Source organism: Chanos chanos, chromosome 8 (assembly GCF_902362185.1).
Source record: "Chanos chanos chromosome 8, fChaCha1.1, whole genome shotgun sequence".
Classification (NCBI taxonomy): domain Eukaryota; kingdom Metazoa; phylum Chordata; class Actinopteri; order Gonorynchiformes; family Chanidae; genus Chanos; species Chanos chanos.
Window position 1 is genome coordinate 38,814,259 of NC_044502.1, and position 16,430 is coordinate 38,830,688.

The 16,430-nt window shown below is 40.3% G+C and overlaps 1 protein-coding gene across 1 annotated transcript in view; it reads right to left on the bottom strand.

Annotated features, from left to right (window-relative positions):
* The window catches only part of spire1b (spire-type actin nucleation factor 1b), a 32,131-nt gene that overhangs the window by 7,522 nt on the left and 8,179 nt on the right, over window positions 1-16,430 (bottom strand). The window contains exons 6-13 of the mRNA XM_030783192.1: window positions 14,564-14,808; window positions 11,997-12,028; window positions 6,126-6,365; window positions 4,787-4,912; window positions 2,222-2,296; window positions 1,807-1,971; window positions 1,141-1,227; window positions 692-821 (exon numbers count right to left, since the gene is read on the bottom strand). Of these exons, the coding sequence (XP_030639052.1) occupies window positions 692-821; window positions 1,141-1,227; window positions 1,807-1,971; window positions 2,222-2,296; window positions 4,787-4,912; window positions 6,126-6,365; window positions 11,997-12,028; window positions 14,564-14,808 (1,100 nt within the window). The remainder of the gene's footprint in view (window positions 1-691; window positions 822-1,140; window positions 1,228-1,806; window positions 1,972-2,221; window positions 2,297-4,786; window positions 4,913-6,125; window positions 6,366-11,996; window positions 12,029-14,563; window positions 14,809-16,430) is intronic.

Below are 16,430 nucleotides of genomic sequence, written 5' to 3' on the forward strand. Positions count from 1 at the left end.
AGGGTTCCTCAAATCTGGTTTTGGAGGTCTGGAGTCATATCAGCCAGTCAACGTGGTCTCTGATTGGCTGCCGACTGCACAAACCTGTTTCCCAGGTAAAAGGACAAAAACTGACAGGAGACTGGACCTTCAGAACCAGATTTGAGAATCGCTAGGCTACGGTGAGCTCCTGTGTTATCTGATGTAGCTGACCTGTTATTATACCACAAACACTCAGAGCAAAGCAGTCTTCCATTCATCCATGTCTGATGCAGCCCAGAAGCTGTTGGCTCTTGTGTGTATGTTGTAAAGGTAATATGTTGTAATCAGAGAGGAAAGGTCAGGTTGTATATGCCACATATTCAGTAATAGCATAGCAAAGTCTCAACTGGATACCAGTTGAGCACAAGCTTGATTACAACATAAAACTGCGAGCATTATGTAAGCATGGATATACTGGAATTTGCAGTAACCACAGACATTTGAAATGACATTTGAAAGTAATTACAATGCCTTCTAATAGCTTTCACAGTACCATTGTCATAGGTCATGCTTGTTTAAAAGCATTATAGTATCAGACAGAATGATACTATAGTGTCTCTAACATGGATGATACATGTTTTTCTGTGTATAGAAATGTGCATGTAATCTCCATATGTGCACGTGTATGTATGTGTGTGTGTGTGTGTGTGTGTGTGTGGTCCTCTCTCACCCAGCCTGCTCCTGCGTATCTCATCAGGAGACACAGGTCTGAGTTTCCTCTCAGATTTGATCTCTTCCAGAATGCGCTCGTGCAGACTCTGAGGTCTCTGAGTCTGGGGCTTGAGCTTACGGGCTGCCACCTGTCAACAAATACCACACAGACAGACAGACAGACACACACACAAACACAAACACACAAACATGATCACACACACACATATACACACACATACACACACACACATACTTAAATGCAAACTGTTCAAATGGCTTACCACAGAGCTTAGACGAGTAGGAGAAAAACTGCTACAGCTTTTTAAACTACCTGAAGTCTATGAGGTGATGCGTCAAATGGCTTGCACTTCAACTATTGGGCCGTAGGCATGAAAAATTTAAACCCACATACAGCAAATTCACAGCAGTGGCTACATCTCTCAGGGCTTTCATGTCGGCACTTACAGGGTTGAGAGGAGGTCTGGATCGGATGAACTCCAGTATAACTTCATGGGCGCTCTTTTTTAACCTGGGAGGAATGTCTCCGTTCACCTGATTAAGACAAGGAATGATGAAGAGAGCCAGTTTGACATTATCTTTGAGATTCTCTTTCATCTCAAATGTTCTCTATACTATTATCTACACCCACAGCAATCATATCACTGTCCTGATGACTATAGCCCTCACTCGTCAAGGAGGAGACATAAAAAAAGACAAAACAAAAGAAAGTGACTATAAGTGTGCAAAATGAACAAGGGAGTGAAGTCACAGATAGAGGCTAGAAAGGTGATTAAGCAGAAACATCACAATAAACTTTCAACAGCTAGTTTAGAAATCAGGTAATCAAATGAATGAAGGAAGATGATACTGAGCATTCAAATCTGAAAAACATGCTGCTCCTCTAATAAAGAACATAATCACTTAAAAACACAAGATCTGATTTTGTAAACCTCTTAGGACTCGTTGGAAGGTTTTAGTTTTAGGAGAAATTTGGGACCATTGCGTCATATTATGTGGGGAACATTGTAGAACATCTGTTTGGGAAATTTAGAGCTGCTTTATAATCCTACAGCGTGACAATGAGATTTCAGCCCAGGTTGGTACTAAATCCATCCATGCCGCTCCACTCACCATGACCTTACGCAGTTTGTACCGTTTCGAACGGATGTCATCCATCAGCATCTCGTATGGCGTCAGCTGGAACTCGATGGGTAGAGGATTGTATTGGCGTTCCTGCACCTTCTTCAGCTTCACGCCATTACGCAGGTCTCTCATTACCTGAACCCAGAACCGTGCCTGCAGGGTGTCACAGCACAACGACTGTCAAGCCCATAAGGGGTGGGTCTTATTCTATAAATGTGTCAATCATGCCTCATATACTTAAAGGTCAATGCAACCTACTTGGTATTAAATCATGCATACCATTTTAGTACTGAGGGGAAAGGCTTACTGCTGAGAGCAGATGAATGACTAAAAGACAAGTTGGAGTGAACCAAAGCCCCTAAATACAGATTACAGCTTGTGGAGAATATGATCAGGTTCTTACCCAATCAGCATTCTGTAGCTCATTCAGGTCTCTACCAGGTTCATCAACTGTGTCTCCCTCCATCTTACGAAGATTCTGATAAATAACAACAGAATACAATTCTTCAGTCGTAAAATATTGGTTGATAACCATTTGGTCTGAAAGGGGTCTAGGCCCACCGTGACATCGTTGTGCCAGCTGATTGACAAAACAGTGCACTTTTACAATTCACAAGGGGAACATACTTGAAGGTCCTTGGACAGAGTATAACCATGAAAAACATACTAATACCTGACAACTCACTGTCACAATTAGATGAGGGAGCCACATGCATGTGCTGGGCAATGATTTATTCAAACAAACTCAGGTCAAACAAATACCGAGAGAATGTGAACAGAGAATAAAAGGCTTGGCAAAGATGAAATCTGACAAACAGGCAAAGTTTCAGAAATAACCAGAACAAACAGGAACAGTGTAGGCAGGACTAGGGCAGAGGAAAAACAAGCAGGGGTCGTGACACAACAGATCAAGCAGAAGTGTAAACAACACGGCTCAGAAACTCAGTGAAAACGAGAAAACTACCACTGCTAGACTGGCAAACAGGAGGTATAAATAGGAGGAGACAAACGGGCTTGATTGCACAGAACAGGTGTGGGTAATAATAAGCTAACGAGTCCGGTAATCAGCAGACAGGGGCAGATGAACACTGATAGGCAGAACCAGATGGGCCTGGCAACGGAGGGCGTGACCCTCATTTTTAAAATATTTGGTCTTTTCTAAGACGTACACTTTCCCTACTCAGGATTAGGACAAAGAGTGCTAGGAACGTAACCAAACGCCCACCTAAATTTCAGCGGAGAGAGATCTGTTCTCTGACAGAAAGAGACAGGAACTGCTAACCTGAGACTCCGACTCTCTAAGAGTCAGACTATACCACAGGTTTCTGCATCAAAGATCACATTACAGACACTTTGACAACCATTTCGAAACAAATTGCAATTATTTTTGCTCCAGAAGGGCAGGCATAGACTCTGCATTCGGTCGGAGCTCTAAAAAACACATTAAATACCTCTTTTACACTTCTTGTCCAATAAGAATAAAATTATTTTAACATAGAGGGACAACTACAGGATGGTCATATTTTCTAGATATTTAACATTTCAACCCATCATGTATTTATTTACTCGGTGCTATAATGAACAATGTAGCTCATCTTTTGTGAAAGCGTAAGCTTTTCTCCTTCAGCTGAGAGTGTTTTCTCCTTAGGCTGCCCGCATAATGCAGGTGCAATTATAGCAGCCTAACAGGCTCTCTGTGTAGGACAGCTTTTGTTATGATACAAAAGGGCAGCTTTTCAGTGTGGTAACAGTAAACCCCTCATGGGAAAGAACAGTTCCATCAGAAACGGCCAAAGGCCTGAAGGTGGAGGGGTCCATCTCATCTTACATGCGCACACACATACACACACACACACACAGTGTGACCTTGACCCAGTTCTTAGATTCATGTAATTTTCCCTTCACTGGCACATTTTGTGATGGAGTACTATTGTGTAAACACAAACGAATTATCAGCAATAAATGAAGACCATTCAGTAATTAATGTTCCACTAGTTAACTGTACAACAGCATGGAATATAACTCAACAAACAAATCACAAAGCAACAGAAGGTTTCTCTCTCCCCTCTCACCCTCATCAATTTGCACTTTGCCCTGTAATAAGAATCTCCTTTCTTTTGTAATGAGGAATTATATAATGCTCAAAATCCTCCTTTCTGTGCAAACAAAAGGCCAAGGAGGCTTGTCCAGTATGGCACACTTACAGGGAGGAAGGAGGGAGGAACACTTACAACGTCAGACCAAGCAACACTTTCAATTGGATTTGCGCTATTTCATCAACATAAATGAAACGTAAACCATAAACATAGTCTTTAAAAAAATGCAATTCGTAACTAACACATTTATGCCCTGAGAGATACTCCACAGAGAGAGACAAACATGTTACTAAAAAGAGTTCATAAAGAAAACTTAAACTAAAAATGAACATTCATGACAGCTTTGACCAGAAGAAAGACTATCAAACATGACTAGCGTTTCCTTTTAAATGTCATTTAAGACTAATGACCACCTATTTAAGACTCATTACTTACCAATCACTCCAGACTTCATTAAGACTGATGTATTTAATTATGTATGTTAGATAACAACTGAGAACCACTTTGTGGCGCCAATTTGTCCACTCACTGTGGGCCTCTCTGTAAATAGCCAATTAGTTGATACACAGTTAAGTTTATCACAGAGCTGTAGTTGACAGAAGATGTAAAGGTCATTGGAACATGTGAGAGCAGAGTGCTTAACAATCTGGAATAAAATCACCCAAATACGTTGGTTCATATTGGGACCATCCTATTAATAATGCAAAGTTCACACGAACGAACACCATCACTCGCTCAGCTTTCACACCGACAGCTTTAATGCTGTATGACACGGCCCTAGTCCCCGCACGGCAAGTCTCTAAAACGCTGGAGCGTCCTCGGCGATAAATTAGGATGTCTGTGAAATGAGAGGCGCCCGTTTGAAGCCTCACCTCTTTGGCACTCCTGATCTTTTCCAAGAACGTGCGCAGTTCCTTGGTCTCGGCGAATAGAGCTCGACACACCGCCTGGTAGTGCGTGGGCGCGTCTGACGGACTGGGTAGGTGGGAGGCGCATAGCTACAGATGGAAAACATATTCCACACCAGGTCAGTAAATAATTCAAGTATTTTTGTAATTGCTATGTTGAAATTCACAACACCCACATCCTGCGTGGAATATGGAGAAGCCAAATATATACATCAGCTTAAAATTGTCCTTGATTCACATAACTAGACAGATGGAGGTTTGAGTCACACTCTGCTGGTTTCTGGCTGCAGTATATCAGTTTGTACTATTTTTTTTCATTGCTCTGCCATATGATTCACAAAATGGTTGTTCGCTTGCTTATACGTTCATAAACATTTCACTCTTGAGCTGTTTCTTTTCTACCCATCAGACCAGAGGAACAAAACCCCACATGATTTCAAATCTAAGGACAGTTTGTGAAAGCGTATGGGCAGGACAATACATACGGAAATTAAATTAAAAGAATGAAAAAAGGAACGTGATCGTCAAGAGAAGGAGGGCCTGTAGGTTATTCCGGCTACACTGAAATCAAAACCAGTGAACATGCCTCCCTCCCCAGCAGCCTCTAAAATCCTTCCTGATTCAATCTCGCTGCCCTAAAATGACTACTGCGGCTCTCCAGGCTGAGGAGTGTTGGAGAGTACAAGTTACATAACGTAGTGCTGAGTTGGAATAGTAACACGCTATTCTCCTCAGGATACCTCTTCAGCTCCTGCCCTGCTAACCTCCTCCAAACATTAGTCATGATTTCTGCACACAAGCAAAAAAAAAAAAAAAAAAAAAAGAAGGGAAAAAAAACAAAAAACCCTCATGCTCTTAGCAGCTAATGTCCCTACCTGCAGAGTGCAAACTGCACTGGGTAAGCACTATGCAGACGGAGCATTATGTAATTACCAGTTCATTAGAATATGTAACATAGGAACGCATCATAAAAATACAAGCCTGTGTGAAAATTAAAACTGCTCATATGTAATCAGTACTGTATGTAAATAGAGCTATTAAAAATTCCTCAATTAACATGAGATATGTAAAGCACAATTATATTATGTTGCTTGTCATATCATTAACAACATGGTCCTTCCTGTTCAAAAGCTGTATGAAAACATCTTTGCAATGCTTCGGATGATCAAGAAATAATGTGATGATAATGTATATATGCTGATAAACATTAAATAAATACTTTTACTTAAATACTTTTTACTTAAAACAGTTACAGGGTGTCAAGAAACGATTAACTTATTATTATTTATTCAACACTTAATACCTTGAGAACGTCCCGGAAGCTACGAATCCTACATGTCTGAGTGAGGCCTTCCACTCCTTCCTCCTCCTCCTCCTCCTCCTCTGTGGCCTCGTAGCCCTCGTCTGGACAGGAGTCACTCTCTGACATGTTGGTCATTAGGTCGATGAGTTGCTCCAGCGGCGGGCTCAGCTCCCGCTCCTCGTTCTCCTTCAGACCATAGTCCAAAGCCTTATAGATCATAATGCCCAGAGACTCTATCACCTGGAACACACACACACACACACACACACACACACACACACACACACACACACACACACATATATCCAAACATGGTGCTATAGTCATTCACTTTATACACATCTTCCATATGTCAGCACATGGGGCATATGCTGTACATTCACAGGGTTTAAGTACAGGACCTTATGAACATGTCGAAATATGCTCTCACCTGTTACAAAAGTACACAGCTCACCATAACATCATAGGATATAATGCAAAGAGCCAAAAGGCACAATACGTATTCACACAAACACAAAGTCATGGAGAGACATTTCTAATCACAACAGCCTTAAAGTCCCTTTCTAAACGATGAAGCTAAAGTGGTTTTTATTTGAAGCGACACAATAACAATCTTCTCTCGAAAACATAACACTCATATTAAAAGACAACAAATATTTTACAGTGGTTCGGCTTTAAATAGACGTTAATCCTTTATCCTGTGGATAATACAAATAAATATTGATTTATATCGTAGTTATGTAATCCACTTCCACATTTGTACGTGGGTACACACTCTGCCGTGTGGACTGCATGTGTAAAGCACTTCTTCTCTTCCGCAGAAGACTTATTTTTTCATCCAAAAAGGAAGCACAAAAAAAACGAAAAAACAACAGCAGATTTGTCAGTGACAAAACAGTTCTATGCAGTGGGACATAACAAATGAATAGTCTCTGATAAACGTACGCTGAGGACCAGAGTTATTGTGAGGCAAAACAGGGTGAAACCGGCAGCGCTCTGAATCCTCTGTTTATCAGATAAATCTAGGCTCTGTTCGGTGAAACAATGCATCACCAAGAAACAGGAGAGGACGAGTGATTTGCTTAAGAGTGAATCTGTTCTCTATCAGTCTGCTAGGCCTGGGAACCTAGAGACCTCGCTGTCCAGGAGAAATGACCCCATTTTATTCACCTTTCCTAATGCAGGCTACTTATGCTCCTAAGACCTACTCTCTTGTCCACTCAACACAGTTTTACTCATGCCTCTGTCACTGGACACAATATATGTCTCAAGGAAAATACATCTCTGCCCAGTTTTCATACGTGGGTTTTCCATGGCCGACAGGCATACAAAAAGCAAGTTCTCATTTATGGACTTAAAAAAAGTGCAATAAAATACATTTACCCTTGGATACTGAGAGTTAACATGCTAAGAATTTAGAGGCAGGCTGACAATAAGAAATTGCTCTCTTGCTTGCCAGGATTGCTGAGGCCAGCATTACTCTACTTCCAATGAATCACAGTTTCATTCCCAAGCCTACAACTGAAAAAAAAGAAAGAAAAAGAGCGAGAGAAGGGAACCGAAGAGCTTTGGCTAAATGAAGAAGCGGCAAACATCTAAAAGCCTGCCCATGTAATAAACATCCCTGTGAAGAACAACATCACAGAGACCAGTGTGTCGTAATGTATACAACAGTAAATGCAGAATGCATATTAAAAGTATTAAATGTCATAGTAGTTTTGAGGCAAACATTTATTTCCTATTACTCTATTGCTCTACATTCGGTATCAGGGAGTTTCTGGCATTTAAGTAATAACATTTTGTTATGAAATGTTTTGACTGTGGTACATTTTCCCCACAAGACAAGACTTTTATTTGTGACCTGTTGTCTTGTAGTTAAACCTATTGTCCAGTGAAACCTGCTATATCCATTCTTGGTATTCATGTAGTTATTCAACAGTGTTAAAGAATGGAAAAAAGCCACAGACATAACCACAAAAAGGGCATGCAAAAATCCAATTTAGAATACCACGCTTAGTGAATATATGAATGAATGCTGTCCATGCAGAAAAAACCAGATAAATATACGAATCAAAATTATTACTCGGAATGATTTCTGACATTGTGTTACATAATCAAATTAGTGGTCCTGTCATCTCCAAGAGATTGAGAAGCTTAAAATATGACATTGAATGACTGCTGCTTACACATCAGGCTGCTGCAAAGACTCTGGTATAGGGGAGCAACACAGGCACGCAGGCTAACCCTAAATGACATCAATGAACAAACATGGGGACATCCACAACTGCCTCCAGATATAGTGCCAAGTTCATCCAGCATTAACTTTGGAAGAGACATGCAGTTCGTAATGCAGAGCAAGCCTGCATCCCACTTCAATGCACATTTCTGTAACGTATCTTAAGTTACTCATATCCCAAGTTACTACGTAACGATTAAGCCCAAACTGGTTTATTAGACTTCCACATGAAAAATATTGCGTTTCATGTGTTCTTCAGTCACCACAGTACTGATGGAAACAAATAAACATTTGTTTTCTTGGTCTGTTGTGATGTACTCAAATCACCATCATTCTAAAATGTTCCACAGTTGCATAGCTGGACTCAAGTAAAAACACTACAAATAAAAATTCTAGTGAACACACATTGTTGTTCCAAATAACATATTTACTTGGCTAACATGATTAGTTTGTTATTATTTCTGAAACAGTGGAATAAATACACTGTGAAGTATGTCTGCAGACAACAGTGTCATCAGAATAAAATGAGAAACATGACCGTGCAAAACTAAAATTACAACAAGGATGAAGAAAAACCTTATAAATTAATGAAAGCATACAAATTTGATTTAATCTACTTTTCACATTTCTAACACGCATACACACACACACACAATTCACTGCATTGCTGATCATATTTCAAAATCACTGCAGTGTGTATGACAGTTTAAATAAGTAAGTCTTTCTTAGGAGATCCACTTCAAAGGCTTTCATTTACACTAGGTACTAAGTCTGACAATTAGGACAGCAATTCCAAGTATGCTTTGACTTCAAGGCTCGACTAACTAAATAACAAGCAATGAGAATGTAAACTCTGACCGTAAAGACCAGAAAAAATGATGAAGTTTAATCCAGCACAGAGTCAGTAACGTCACGAGACCGGAGAGTTTTAACTACAGCACAGAAAGAGGACATCAAATCCAGGACTGTACGTTGGCAGGCTAACATAACACAGTTTTTTCCTACACTGGAAAGTGATCTTTTGTGAGAGGTTGTATGGTAACAGAAAACACTTCATTTTCTGATATACAGTGCTGAATAAATACGATTTCACAATAAACATCTTAGTAACAAAAATAGCTACTGAGACTATAGAGTCAGACTGCTGAGAACAAAGACTTCTTTCAAATGTCAAACTCTGAGCTTGGTGTGGCTTTGTCACTGTCTCTATTACAAATGTCCACACATGATAATGAAACCAGTCATTGACAGTTCCTGGCAATCTTAATGAACATAGCTCAAGATATTCAAATTAAATCATTTTTCTTTAGGGTACACGCGAGTCCAAAATCATATAGGCACATTCAATTGTCCAGACAAGCTATGATGGACCATAATAACGTCAGCATGTTTATGCGAATTAACCACATTGCAAGCAACCTAGAAAATAAATTAGTTCTGGACTAGGATAACATTTAGAATAATCCCATTCATTTTTTTGTTTATAAAATCACATAATTACAGCGTATAAACAGATTATCCAAGATCAAGGCTACCTGGGTGCAGTATTGAGCCGTTTAATTTCAGTATAATGCTATTGCAATGTCTGAGTTGTTATAGCTTGACACAGTTTTGTGAGTTGGTGATAACTCTATGAGCAGCCTGAAACTGTGGGTCCAAAACAGCAGGGGTAGCTTTTGAACATTTTCTGGATGAAACGTGGGATGGTTCACTGTCAGATGATGTCTCTTGGCAATGAGGTAAAGTGGGTCAGTTTGCCCAACAGGAGTCCACTGGGCATTGGACTGCCAGCATAAGATGGATTTAAACATACGTGCGCATGAAAAACAAAATTAAAGTTAATAAACCTGAATCATAGGAGTATCACAGCACAAAGAATTATGCTTTTTTTTTTTCTTTAACTGCACTGGAGAAAGACAGGGAGTGATAAAAATAGAGGGTGGTAACAAGTGTGTGTGTGTGTGTGTGTGTGTGTGTGTGTGTGTGTGTGTGTGTGTGTGTGTATGTGTGTGTGTGTGTGTGAGGGCCTGTGGGCTAGGTCAGAGCAGTCTTGAGAGGATATGGACTATGGATATAAGAAGCATATACTGGCTATCTCAGAGGCCCTGAAGCCCCAGGATTTGGCGAATGAATAGAGACAACCAAGAACTGGGACAATATGGCCTGTCATGACCAGAGTCCAGTATTAAAGCATCACACCAGTTTCACTGGCTTTTCACTTTTCCTCTTTGCCCAGCCTGTTAAAAACAGCAGTGAAGAACTCATTTCAGTTGTAAAGCTGCTTAGAGGATTTGTTTCTATGGAGTGTCAGATTCTCCTTCCATCTGCCCCTCAGTCTTCATGCTGCTTCAGGCTTCGCGCTGCATCATCGACAACACCCCAATGCGGAAAATGCAGACAGAGCAGTGATCAAAGTAACCCCCTTGTCGTGTCTGATCACACCGCACAGTGTACAGAAAAAATGTTATCCCAGCTATTTATGACAACATTAAAAAGCTTTTCGAGCTTATTGATGGACTGCTGAAAAGGCTGGAAAGGTTTGAATGCCAGCCCTGACAGATAAGAAGCAACTTGACGTGACAAATATTTGTTTGGAACTGCCAAAAAAAAAAAATCAGCAACTGTACAAGTGACTAACAACCATAAAACAAAACAGTACTGACGGAATGTAGCAAGTTCTTAAGCACAGTTTCAGATTCTCAGTTTCAGCTAATAAACGGTCTTATTGACAGAGTAACCTTGGTGTGTTTAGTTTCTAAACTAGGAGCTATGCCACGGCCCTCTAAAAATATGCTTGGCACACACTAAAAACAAGGTTTGGATCATAAGGGGTCTCTATCAATGCCTGGACTGCTGATGATAATACTAGCCTGGAGTGTAATTGTTATAGTTCACTAATTGGTCTTCAAATGTCAGCATCTTCTGACTTCAAAGCAAGAGGCTAGCAGGCTGACATTTCCTACGTTGTGCCTACTGCGTGCTAAGTAGATAGACCAGAAACTAGGCCGACACTAAGATAAGAGTGAACAATAAATTGTGATTTCTGAAAGATTGAGAAAGATAAACGTTGCTCTAAGCCAAAGTCTGTATAATTTTGAGACAATAGCTGCCTTTGAAACAAACTCGAGCCATGTATTTGTTGTGGTGTAGTAGCAGACCACTGGACCACTGCTAACATGGGACCTGGTGTCAATCCACAGACAATCCAGTGAGATGTGTGATTGAGGAGAGCTTACATCCTTGCTTCCATGGGAGAACATTCTGTAATCTCTGACATTTACTGATGATCATACTAGCCAAAAATACATTTCTCACCACACCTTTGTTTCTCATATGCCTTTTTAAAAAGGTGTTCATGAGGGTGGCAAACTTACTGTCAAGAATACACACATTTTTATTACCGGTTTTGGGAAATATGCCACCAAAGAGGAACCACCTTAATTTTGGAGCCTCTTAATGCAAAATACAATAAAGCTCGTAAATTTGGAGGGGTTTGAGCATTATAAGATAAGTAATTCTACGTAAAGGCTTAAAACAAGCAACGTCTGCCAACATCCTCAATCGTCCTGTTTGTTTTCTTGTGTTGTCCCTAATCACTGATGTGTCAAGCAGAGATTGCAGAAAGCCCAACTCACCTGTGATGATGAGCAGGCTGAGTCGTGTTTACCTAGTGGGGGAGAAAAAGATGGCAATCAGTCATGAATGAAAAAGAGTCAGATAAAGCAGCTTAAAGTGCTATACATACGCATCTGTTATGCAACTGATGTATGATCTGCAGCGCTGTTGTTCTTATGTAAAGCGTGAGGAATCTGTAGGATATGAAGGGAGCAGCTGCAACTGGCAACATATCCAGTAATCAAATACGTCCTTAGTTAAAAAAAAAAACCCCCAAAAAACCCACATCTTGAGAAATGAAAGCTCAGCAAATGTATCCAATCAGATCTCGTTATTAACGTCAAACTTATGTGGTGCTGATAGCATTGCCAGTATTAAATTACAGTCCACATAAGTCAAAAGAATCTAGGAGCACAAACAGAGAGTGTGATATTTCATTATAATACATGTTTGCAGTAAATCCCAGATTACTTAGACTCAGATTCGACAAAATATTGCTCTAAAATGGTGCATGATCTCATTCAATTCAGTTTCAAGCTCTGTGCATCATTCCAGCAAACAGAACAGTAGCTTCTGTTCATAAGACTATACATATTACTATCAGCTAAGATTCTAGTAAGCTGTGTTTGCCTTCTGAATGGGACTGTATCTACAAGGATTTTATGATTATACTTTCATGTTACCCAGTGTCAAATTAGTTAATAGTTGAGATCTATGCCAAAGATCTAGGTTAATCAAGGTGTATTGTTGTGCTTGCAATGAGGTCATCGCCAACCAGCAATTTCGTATAACGTGATTGGCCCAAATTCCTTCTAAGTGAAACCATGGTCCAAAACATCAAGAAACCACTTATTTAATTGTCAGCAAGACCATGTTACCATGACCCACATATTTATTTTATTAGCTTTATAGCGAAGCAAACATTGTCGCAAAACTACTTAAAGTACTGTTTGTTTTGACTACAAGCTGGCAGTAACCATCGCTCCCCTCAAATTCTTAGGCCTAAATGGTTCACTGTAATAGTGAGACACTAAAGAAATAAAGATACAACACAATGGGTTTCATTAAATGTAAGGGAGGTCTCTTTAAGGCCATCTGAGTCAGATTTTGTTCTGCCAAGCAACAAAACCACTTTATCCTGGTGAAAATATCAGCTTTTAAAAGATTTGAATGTTCTTCGGACTTACTATGAACTATGAAATTCTCGTCCAATATTTTCCCTGATTGATGTTTTTAATGGTTCTGCAGTGTTAATTATAACAGCCCACTGAATGGAATGTTTTCTCTCTCATTTATTGACAAAACACCTGATTCAGTATGTACAGCAATGATTAAACCCTTTAACTAAAGTGGTTGTGTCTGTATCCTATTTATGACAATGCCTGGTGTTGGGTATGGATTAATAACCACAGATTATTACTGTATTGTTATGTTGCAAGTGGATTTTAGAGGGGAAAGTGTTTTTCTTTTAATACAATTGTACAATTTCGTCTCGACATCAATTATGCTTGCAACACATTCCACTGCCAGGCACAGATTCATGGTGGTGAAAGACAGACATAGCCTACACAGACATGTTTGGTGCAAACCCTGACCACAGACTACTGAGGACAGAGAACTATCAGAGGTTCACTGACAGCTTTCAGAAACACAGCAAAACGTCATTTGGACCTGCTTACTCTGCAAGACGTGCCTAGGTAAATAACAAACAGCATGACCTAACACAATGCCTGAATGAAAATGACACAGAATTTCTGCATCTTAGGTGAACGTCAAGGAAGTCACACTAGGAAATAACATTAGTAACCTTTTCCTAAACCTAAACGTATTAGAAGGAATCCATCAACACCCATATAAACAGTGATAGGGAGATTAAATGTAGTTTCACATTTACAAGCAATAAAATTAAAATATTCAAAAATCAGACAGCAACATACCTTAGCATTTTACTGATATGCAAACACTTTCACCTATGGTGAGTATAATTGGGCCGTATCAATCCACTCCTTCGAATTAGGAGAAGGAATGTCTCCGCCACTAAGAGAGACTCTGTCAACACCTTTGTGTCAACGGCCAATCTAGAAATTGTGAATCACCACCAGGCGTCAACAACTGCCATGTTTTTCAGTACAATCTTATTTTTAGTGTGTAAGAAATATGTACGTTTACTGAATTCGTTTGAAAACGAATGCAAATGTATATTTCTATATATGATAGACTGATTCGAAACCTACGGATGTTACATAATTCTAAGCAGTTAAGCTGTACAAAAATGGCTGAATTTCACATCAAGGAATACTGATAGCCCGTGTCTTCGGCGCAAACTGTCCTATTTCAAATGTTTGCATTAAGATTATGCATAGGATTGAGCGTCTACATTAAAGCAGACGTTGTTCAGTGATACTAAACAGTCACCTGAGCTTATTTCCATCATCTTGAGACTAAAGAGAACCCCGCTGTTGGTAAGATTTATGGCACATTGCTTGGTGAAGCAACCGAAACGTTATCACTTTGTTTTATGAACCCACTTCTGTGGAAATGTTCAAATGTGCAAATTCAATTTACATATTTGTTATACAGTATTTACCTGAACTGCTTGTACACTGCAATCTGACAGTGCCGTCTTTGTGAATTCTCACATCTCCTGGACCCTCAATTTTTCTAGCATGACCCAAGACCGATACATCGGCAGATCTGGAATTAATTCTTCCCTGTTCCTGCGCCAAAGACCGACAGCACTGGTAACATACTGCCCAGGCCTGTTCCTCGTTAATCGGTTGACTGTAAAGCATTAAAATCTCCTCCAACGACAGTTCGTCTTCCTCATCATCACTATCCATATTGTGATGCGAGGGATCCTGCTCGTCGTCTCGAGTCCGATGGACCGCAGGATCCATCAGCTTGTCCGCATCAGCATCTGGTTGTTCAGCCATCCTCTCATTCTATACACAAGAGGAGTGACCACTAACACGAGGTGTGCTGGAGAGAGAAACAAACAGATTGCCTCGCGAGCTGGAGTCATTGAGAGTGATGTGGATCCCTACCCTCGCAACAGCACTGCCATTCAATGGCCAGCTTCACGCCTTGCAGTGGTTTCGTACAGACACAAGTAATATGATGGATGAAATTGCATGGTCTTAAAGAGAGCCAAGTTTCATATTGGCACGTTTGGACCTATGAGCAATTTTTTTTCTCTCCAGCTCTGAGACAAGTGTATGGCGCAATCAACGCAAGTACACACCCACTAATCACCTGACATAATAACAATCAGGTTATCTTTGATGCTGTTTCATACCAACGTCAGATTTAATATTAAAGTTTAAAAAGACGCTCGAGAGAAGCGCTCCAGAATATAGGGCTTCGTGAGAGTGTCATCATCACCAACATTTCAAGATGAGAGGTGTCACTTAGTTTGGTTTCAGTATCCGATAAATTCTATCAACTATAATTAGTACTCGTTTTTTATATAACGTATTTGCGCTCAAACATGGGATAGGCTTCCAATTTCTGTTTAAGACATTCCAGGATCAGGAATGCTTTGGTGTTGGTGTTAAGAGATTACAGTCATAAATTATAATTTATCCAATCCTGAAATACATTTTTAAGTTCACACAGCGATTTTCAGGGGAGGTCACACTGAGTAGCCTACATGATATTTGATATGATTGCTATGCTCTGTGCTGTCAGTCTGTTGCAGAAAACAAGAAATCTTTTGTAGAATGAGAGTCAATAATACACAACAAAAACCAAGAAAGCACAGTCCTACAGTGCGTTTCAACCAGACGCGAAGCGAAATTTCGGGTTTGAAAAATGAGCAAGCGAATTTCACGTCACGTGACAGCAAATCACTTTTGATTACATCAACGCTGCTAGCAAGTTTGCTAGACCCTACTGTGAGGAAGAAAAAGAATAACTCCTCCTAGCTCAGGTGTGTGTGGGGAGAGGCATGTTCGGTCAGGACACGTCACAGCCCTCCCCTGGGCTGTGACACCCAAGTGGTGTTGACCCCCCTCTGTTCAATGGCCCAGTCCGAAATGGACTCATTTTTGCCCAATACAGACTCCCAAGCACAAGCTGTTTGCCCCCAACACAGGTGCACTTACAGTTCACCAGCCCAATCTTCTTACTCTTAGGTGGGGTGGGTTTCAGAGTCCCAGTTTGGGTATGTTAAAATACTCAGGTTCCCAGTATGGATGTGTTTCATCATTTGGTCTCAATGAAGATGCCTTACAATGTTCCTGCAATAAAGGGCACTTTGGCTCACAAAATGAACCAATGAACCTGGGCACAGGGATTGCATCCTATATTGGATCTACGTGTTTTCAACAGACATCTGAGAGTTTTCAAATTCATGTATTGACACCTCACCAGTTTCTGCGCTCAGTCAGCCCAGAGCACTGGCTCATGTCAGTAGACTTGACAGATGCATACTTTCACAGAGCGATACATCCGGA